The sequence below is a fragment of the Xiphias gladius genome, chromosome 4, assembly GCF_016859285.1.
Source record: "Xiphias gladius isolate SHS-SW01 ecotype Sanya breed wild chromosome 4, ASM1685928v1, whole genome shotgun sequence".
Lineage (NCBI taxonomy): Eukaryota > Metazoa > Chordata > Actinopteri > Istiophoriformes > Xiphiidae > Xiphias > Xiphias gladius.
In genome coordinates this window covers 21,243,692-21,252,852 of record NC_053403.1, presented here as the reverse complement: position 1 = coordinate 21,252,852, position 9,161 = coordinate 21,243,692, and the positions used below count along the sequence as shown (strand labels likewise).

The 9,161-nt window shown below is 38.6% G+C and overlaps 1 protein-coding gene across 2 annotated transcripts in view; it reads right to left on the bottom strand.

The window, feature by feature from the left end:
• Positions 1 to 4,419: 4,419 nt before the first annotated feature.
• LOC120789040 (CD2-associated protein) overlaps positions 4,420 to 9,161 on the bottom strand; it is a 75,206-nt gene continuing 70,464 nt past the window's right edge. For both annotated transcript variants that reach the window (XM_040125477.1, XM_040125476.1), the window contains exon 19: positions 4,420 to 7,719. In XM_040125477.1, the coding sequence (XP_039981411.1) occupies positions 7,678 to 7,719 (42 nt within the window). In that variant the 3' untranslated portion in view covers positions 4,420 to 7,677. The remainder of the gene's footprint in view (positions 7,720 to 9,161) is intronic.

The following is a 9,161-nucleotide window of genomic DNA, read 5'->3' as shown; positions in this document are numbered from 1 at the left end:
GAGGAGGATGCTTAAATTTGGATTTAAGAACAAACAAACAAAGAAACAGAGTGACTAGCCATGTCCTAATGGTGACTTATAAAAGGCTAAAGAAAAGAGTTGGGTCTTTAGACGAGCTTTAGATATGGATTTAAAAGGTCTAATAGTGAATGGCAAACTTTTCCACAGTTTGGCGCCAACAGGGGAAAATGCCTCATCACCTAAGGCATACAATCAATCAATCAAAGTCTACAATCAAGAGACACCTTCATGAATGTAAATACAGAGGATTTACCACAAGATGCAAACCACTGGTTACACTCAAGAACAGAAAAGCCAGATTAGACTTTGCCAGAAAACATCTAAAAAAGTCTGTCTAGTTCTGGAATAAGATTCTTTGGTCAGATGAAACCAAGATTAACTTTTACCAGAATGATAGGAAGAAAAGAGTATGTAGAGGGAAAGGAATGGCTCATGTTCCAGCACATACCACAGCATCTGTCAAACATGGTGGAGGCAGTTTTATGGCACAGGCATGTATGGCTGCCCATGGAACCGGGTTACAGGCATTTATTGATGATGTGACTGCTGATAGAAGTAGAAGAATGAATTCTGAAGTGTATAGGGCTATATTGTTTTCTCAGATTAAGCCAAATGCTGTACAACTGATAGCATGAGGCTTCACAGTACAGATGGATAATGACCAGAAACATTCTGCTAAAGCAACCCAAGAGCTTCTCACGGTAAAGAAATGAAATATTCTTCAATGACCAAATCAGTCACCTGACCTCAAACCCAGTTGAGCATGCTTTTCACTAACTGGAGACAAAACTGAAGGCAGACAGACCCACAAAGAAGCAGCAACTGAAAGATGGCTGCAGTAAAAACCCAGTATTTGGTGATGTACATAGGTTCCAGACTTCAGGCAGTCAGTGACTGCAAAGGATTTTCATCCAGGTATTAAAAATAATCGTTTTATTTATAGTTATGTGTGTTTGTCGGATTACTTTTGAGGCTCTGAAAATGTGTGACTATAGAAATGGCTGTAATCTCTGAATGGTCAATGCAATATGTTCATCCTTCCAATGTATTAGAGCTGAAGGTCTACAATTTATTCAAATCCATTGTTGAGATATACAGGGGCAAAGTTGTGAAAAATTGTATCACCGTCCAAATACTTATGTACATAACTGTAAATTCCAGACTGCCAGCCCTCAGACTATGTTCATAACTTAAGTGGTCATCAACAGAACTAAGTTACATACAGTATATGTAAGTACGTATGTATAAGTAAGTATGTATAAGTATGTAATGTATAGTACCTGAGACCAAGAAAAATTTGTAACTTGGCGCATTATCAACAGAGCTGAGCTAAATACTAGCAGCCACCAGACTCTATTTTCAGAGGTGTGTGAAGATGATGTGGATCGTAACATTAGCAGAACACGTTCACATGATGGGTAACTCTCTAACTGCCTGTTGCCATGGCATGAGTTGTCACCCCTGCTGAGGGTAGACCCTTACCTGTTAATGGTTACTCAGTCATTGTAAAGCTAGCTCCAGTTCCGGTGCGGTTAGTGTTAGATTCCAAGACTCAGGAGCAGATTCTGAGGGGAAGTGAAGTCCACTTCCCCTTTACTTTAACCTGAACCTAACTGTAACCCTAACCCCAAACAGTTGTGTCTTATGATGCCTAACCTGACCCCAAAATTACCCTAACCCTAAACATTTATCTCCGCCTTCTCCCAAATCTTCTAATCTAATGTCTACTGTTCCAGTATCCTTCACTGCACAGACTTGGAGTCCAACAGAACTGAATGCACCAGCATCCTGTAATTACCACCTGTGGTCACAGAGGCTGCTGTTGCCAATGCTCAGCAAAAGGTACATAGTCTTGCCTTAAGTCACATACTTCATGTAAATCATGATTTATTTGCCAAGTCTGTTGCCATTGCACTTTGTCACTTTTTGCTTTTATTGATATACCAACTTTTCCAACTCAACCAACTGTAAAAAAAAATATTTGGTGATATTTCATCTGTTTTCAAATTTGTGGTGTTTCCACTCTAGTTTTTTATGCGTAAATTGAAAATGTGCAGAAAATTGGTAGAAAAGCACTTACTGTCTGTCTGCTGTTTGGTTCGAGCAGGTAGGTACAGAGGGATTTTAGACTGGCCAGACAGCTAAACAATGAGCTAATACTCGCTATAAAGCTCTGTAAAGAGAGGAGAGTTGCAGATTCAGGTGATAATTATCTGTAGGCTCATCAACCCTTTCACATTGTCACATTGTTTTCATGTCGTTTGTTAAATTGTTAGTAAAAATATTGATTATATCAGCTTTAAGTCAAATAAATTAAAGACAACCAACAAAAAATGTGCAACATTATGCACAGGAAACATGACTCTACTTACAACTGATTGTGCCCTTAAAAACATAAGAGCTGAGAAGGTTAGATAAGATAGTACAGTGCAGACTTATGAAAAGCTTACATTATACTGCAGCATAAGAAACAGGTATGTATGAATTTTACCAAGAGTCCAGTACAGTATGAATCACAGTATGAGTTAAGGCAAAGTCTTAGAACACAACTTGCACTATTACCTGGACAATTTTCCACCTGTTTGCATATACTGTATGATAAACCCCTTGGGATAAAATATTTCTCCAAAAAGAATGTCCTACATCTTAGGAGATTTACTGAATGACATTCAGACTTAGATGGGATCTACTGTACAGTTTGATCTGGATATATACATGCAGGCTGCCGCTACTCTGTGTTAAATTACCATAAATAACAAAAGGTCGTTCAGATGTGAATCCCTACCCAGATTAGCCAAACAGATGAGTGCTTTCAGTTGGCTATGTCAGCCTGACAAAGCCATGTGAAACGCAATGTTTACCGCCTTCTGTTGCTACAAATTGCCTCAGCGTTTACATAGGAATACTTAACAATTTCCATGTAATGACCTCTTGTGTGCATCCTTGTTTTGCAGCAACAACGGGGCTGAGTCAAGGTTGAATTGAATTGTTCAAATTTGAAATGTAAAAACCAAAAGGCCTTCAGTGTGGAAAAATTGTTTTGAAGCTTAACTGATATAAATTCAGCAGTCCCAGTATGAAGTCATAGGGGCACTATAAAAACAAATAAATCTGTAAAGGATTAAGAAACTAAAAGTAGAAATATAAAGAGAAATAAATGAAAGAATAAATAAATGTGGAAATATAAAGACAACCAAATGTATATATCTATATTTTTTTTGTTTATGTTTCCTCCCTGATTCAAACCACGACCACATTCAATTTTTCGCATGCGCAAGTCCATGTCGCGTCTACTTCCTGTTGTCCACACTAAAAAGCTCCCTACCCAAGTGGGATTCATTTCGAAGCCTTTGCCAGAAAGGCCCGTGCAAAGCCAGTGGATTGATGGCCTGGCCCCTTCAAGGAGCAGCAAAAGCAATAGAACACTTTAGGTTATGTAAAATCAGAGATTTCTGTATTTCATTTTTTCTGTGCTCATTTCAGTCGTTTGAGGTAGGCAGGGCTCTGTAAAAAAAAAAAAAAAAAAAAAAAAAAGTGATGTCACGTCCTTGCATGCACCAATCAGGATTTTAAACAGATTTGAACCTTTGAATTAGAATCTGATGATGCTGGGTTAGTTGGTGACTCAATCAAATCTGATCAAACCGCATTCATCCTGATGAAGCAGATTTTTACTTTTAGTTTTTACGTTTAAATCTTCATAAATAATACCTAAAAATGATTTAACGGATTGTTGCTGATTAAAACTGATAACTGCTGATAAAACTTTGTAATACAACTGTGTGTTAAAAGTTAAACATGGGGCAGAGTGCATGCTAGTGATTGTAAACCATTGACGTTTTCTACAGATGTTGAACATTGCATTAATACATGGAGTCAGAATTTGGATTAGAGAGGATGTCTTGCAGCACTGTCAAAAATCTCCATTTTTATCCGTCATTTGTAAATGCTGTAGATTCTCATAACCAGGCTCAGACCACTTTCAATGGAGAATTTATAATTTACTTAAATGGCACAGACTAAACTTTAGTCCGAATTGATCTATATAATAATATCCTACTATTTGAACAGACTAAGTGCACATACTGTAAGGTATACACACAAACACCAGGCTAGACAGACAGAGTTCAGATACAATAATAGGTGGAACACAAAACCCCACAGGGCTAATTTCACTGTATGCTGCATTTCCTCAGACACTCACTCACTCCTCAGAATAGTCAATATGTTCCACTCAATATTTCCAAGAATGCTTATGTTTTTAAGGATGAAACATAAAAAAGCCTCAAGGCTGTTGTGAGGCTTTGGAAATGTTTAAGTGATGCACAATGTCGAAAAAAAAGAAAAAAAGAATAAAGTCTGTGATAGTAAATAAAGATGATATTTATTCAATTTGGAAAGAATCTCAGCTCATGCAAGAATACAGCTCTTGTAAACAAAATCACTTGAAAATATGTTATAAATGTGCACATATTTCTTTTTTTCTTGATGTCAAACTCTGGAATGTACAATACCTGGAAGTTAGGCTGAATTACAGATATTACATGAAGAGCTGTCACCCAAACCCGCCAATCCCTCTTTCCCACATTGTAATTATTTCATCGCCCATTCATATTGCTAGAGAATTTTGTGCTAAAATAGTTTGTTTTACATCAGGCAACAAACTGCATGAGTGCCATGCTCATTAACGTCAGATATAGAGTATCAACTTGGTCAAAGCACTCTGGAGTCCAGTATTTAGCATCATGGACGCTGTCAGACTTGAATGTTTGCGAGCAGACACCAGCAAAAGCATGCACACACATTGGACACATGGAATCAGGCCTGAGGATTTTTTAAAAGTAAAGTAACGCTTCTTTAAGACATTTGTGAGATATCTGTAAGGATATTTAAAAAACAAACAAAAAAAGCAATGACAGTAACCAGTATTTGTGTTTGTGGTACACAGTAGTAGATGTGAAACAATTACAGAACATCTGACTTGGAAATTAAACCTGCTGTCAATATTTTGACCAATACTCAGGGCCAAAATATCCCTCTAGCCCGTATATAGGCCAGAGGGGGTTACACTTGGTACTGCACTGCTCTCATTTTCTCAAAAGCATCTCAACACCAAGATAAAATGGTTATCAGCACAGAACTATTCACTGTACACTCAGAGCTCAAGGCTACAGGTTAGACCTTAATGAGAGTAACTCACATCTTATATTGCATTAGTTCGACTCACCCTGTGCTCTACATTTCTGCAGCCCTGAACCTTGCTAACAATGGTAAGAATCCAGATACCCCAGTATTAAACGAACAATTGGAATCCTGAAGTGTACAAGTAATTCTGTGCTGAGAGAAAAACAGCAATGTACAATAAACAACCAACCCTTTTTATTTTCTGTTTATGAGCTTCTTCTTAAAGCCCCTATACGTGACTTGGACACTTTAGACTTGGGACTACTGGTGGTAGAATCAAATGACAAAGAGTCAGCAGTGCTAACAGCTCTGTGAGACTGTACTTCGTGTTTTGAACTAAATGTTAACATACTCCAATAATGTGTTTCTCAACAGCGTGACCAAAGAAAGCATTTACAAGTTTATTTTTTTTAAACTGTAAAATGTCCACCTAAGAGAATTTGGTTAAAACTGCTGAGAAATGTTCATTTACATCATGTTTTTATGTTTAAAAAATGAATTGCTGCTGCTGAACTTTGCTGGAATGATAGTGTACTTCATGACATCACTGTTGGGTGTGGTCAGAGGTGAAACTTTCAACCAGAGAAGGCAGTGGAACACTGCTTTTCAACCTTATGTTAAAGTCACTCTAAAATTTTGACTTGATGCTGGCTCAAGATGAGAATTCGGGATCCCCAAAGTTATAAGGATACATCATCTGATAATGATAAATGTCTGTACCAAATTTTGGGCCAGTGCATTTTAAATTTTTCACTAGAAAATTTGAAACTTTGACCTGTTGTTGGTGTTACATGAAGAATCAGCAGATCACCAAAGTCATCAGCATTCATTGTTTGGGGACCATGAATGTCTGCACCAAAGTTCATGGCAATTCGTCCTATATTTATCAACATATTTGTCTGCACCAAACTAATAAACTGACCAATCAACTGATAGACCAATTGATAGAGACTGCTATCTAGAGCTGTGGCAAAAAAGACATTTTGGCAGGCACACAGATTGCATCAATTTGCAGAGCAGTTTTTTCAAACGTTTACCAAGACAATAATTTGAAGGATTATACAATTATATAAGAATTCTACACATAGGGGCTTTAACTATTTGCTCCCCCAACAGAGTTAGAATAGGGAGAATATGAGTTTATTTAATTATTATTTCTACGCTCAACTGTGTGCTTCCAGTTAGATTAATTTGTGTACTTGGTGTTGTGGGAAGAGATGCAGATGAAAAGACAGGCAGATGCATGTACAATAATAATAGGACAACTGAAGAGTGCTGTGCAGGCGCATGCATAACACATTAAAGAGCAGAAAAACAAGTCTCCTCTCAGATCATATTGTTTTACTTTGAATCAAAGAGGGATGTGAAAAAGGAGAGGAAAAGATAGAATGGACCACAACAGGGATTAGAAGAAGGATGCTAGGATTAAAAACAGATTACTGTAATGAGGCTGCCTTTTTCATAAACATGTCAACGTTTTGGTCAGAAACCCTGTTAATGGAAGAGTGAAACAACTCCTTCCTTTCTCATGAGAGTTTTTTTGCATGTGGAGGCTAGCCAGAAAGTTTGCATTACCTGCAGACTGTCTGGCTAAAGTTCTGAGAACATTCCCAAGGGGGGAAACAGTTTGACAAAAATAGAAGAGACCAGGATACAAGAGGCCCTCTATCTGATTAGGCATATCAGTAGACTTAAAAAAATAGATATACAATATCATGCGGCAGATTGTCCAGACACCATTGTGGTAAATGTAAGCTCCCATTACAAACACTTAATAGAATTTTGTTCTAAAACAGGCACAGTAGTGTTACTCTGGATAGGAATGTTAGAAAACATGTAGAAGACAAAGAAAAATTAAAAGCAGAGCTCTCTCTGAAGCACTGCAGCCATGGAGTGGAATACTTGCTGACGGGTGCTGTATAAGAAAGAAAAATTATTTGCTGTGAGAAGCCAAAGTTGTTATCTGAAATCAAACATTTTCTTACTTTTTAAAATCAACTATTTGTGCATTATAAAAAAAATTTGAGAAAGAAAATTAGGTAAGCCCTCTGCTTTCTACAAAGTCAGTAGTACTGAGAGTGAACCTCCTCCCTGAGGAGTTAGAGGAACGTCGGAGTTAAGGGGAGAGAGCGTGAGTGGCAAATGAGTTACAAGTCCAGCGCAGTAGTTTGAAGTAAGGCCTCAGTTTTTTGTGATGGCAAAATTAAAAAAAATTAAAAAGAAACATATACATCCGTAACTTAATTACATCTAGCTTGAAAAAAATATATGTGCAAAATGTAAATCTTACAAATATGGGGAAAGTTTATTTTTGTAAATCACTGAAAATGGATTGTGCTCAAGATGGTTCATCTGATTCTTCACCCTCTCTCCATACGTTCAACAATCTGTCCGTCACCGCCCTCCTGCTCTCTGGTTGGTCGACAGGCCAGCAGGTGACCTTGAGGCTTGCTGTTGATTGCAGCATGAACTTCACGTCATGTGGACAGTCCGCTTTAGCTTTTCTATCTCCATCTGTGAAGACAAATACACAACACACACAGTCTTTGGTCCCGTTTTTTTGGGTCACAGGATATCTCAGACTTGTGTTGGTGGAAATTTAGGCCATTGATGAAGTAACAAGTTTGGCGTGTTTGGTGGCGATCCAAGAATGTCTTTAACAGATTTTTAAAGGAATATGAGCACACTTTCAGTTATACACTCAATACCCCACGATGACAAAGTGAAAATAGAATTTAAGAAATGTTTGCAAATTGATTAAAAATGAAAAAGTGAAATATCACATCAACATAAGTAATTACACCCTTTACTCAGTACTTAGTTGAATGCACCTGTGCCAGCGATTACAGTCTTGAGTCTTCTTGGGTATGACGAAACAAGCTTTCCACACCTGTATTTGGGGATTTTTTTGCCATTCTTCTCTGCATCTCCTCTCAAGCTCTGTCAAATTGGATGGGAACTGTCAGTGGACAGCCATCTTCAGGTCTCTCCAGAGATGTTCGATTGGGTTCAATTTAGAGCTCTGGACATTCACAGAGTTGTCCCAAATCCGCTCCTGCGTTGTCTTGGCTGTTTGCTTAGGGTCATTGTCCTGTTGGAAGTTGAACCTTCAGCCCAGTCTGAGGTCCTGAGCGCTCTGGACCAGTTTTCCATTGAGGATATCTGTACTTTGCTTTGTTCAGCTTTCCCTCACCCCAGACTAGTCTCCCTGACTCTGATGCTGAAAAACACCATTGGGATGGTACTGGGCAGGTGATTAGCGGTGCCTGGTTTCCTCCAGACATGATGCTTAGAATTGAGGCCGAACAGTTCAATCTTGGTTTCATCAGACCACAAAATCTTGTTTCTCACAGTTCGAGAGCCCTTTAGGTGTTTTTTTGCAAAGTCCAAGCAGGGTGTTCATGTGTCTTTCACTAAGGAGAGGCTCCCATCTGGCCACTCTGCCATAAATGCCAGATCAATGAAGTGCTGCAGTGATGGTTGTACTTCTGGAAGTCTTTACGATCTGCACAAAGGATCTCAGGAGCTCAGCCAGAGTGACTATTGGGTTCTTAGCCAGCTCTTACCAAGGCTCTTCTCCACCAATTGGTCAGTTTGGCAGGGCGGCCAGCTCTAGAAAGAGTCCTTGTTGTTCCAAACTTCTTCCATTTAAAGAATTACGGAGGCCACTGTGTTCTAAGGAACCTCCAATGCAGCAGAATTTTTTTGTAGCCTTCCCCAGATCTTTGTCTAGACATAATCCCATCTCTAAGCTATGCAGGCAGTTCCTTCGACCTCATGGCTTGGTTTTTGCTCTGATATGCATTATCAGTTGTATAGACACGTGTGACTTTCCAAATCATGTCTGATCAATTCAATTTACCACTGGTGGACTCCAGTCTAGGTGTAGAAACATCTCAAGGATGATTAAGAGAAATGGGAGGCAGCTGAGCTAAATTTCAAATGTCATAGCAAAG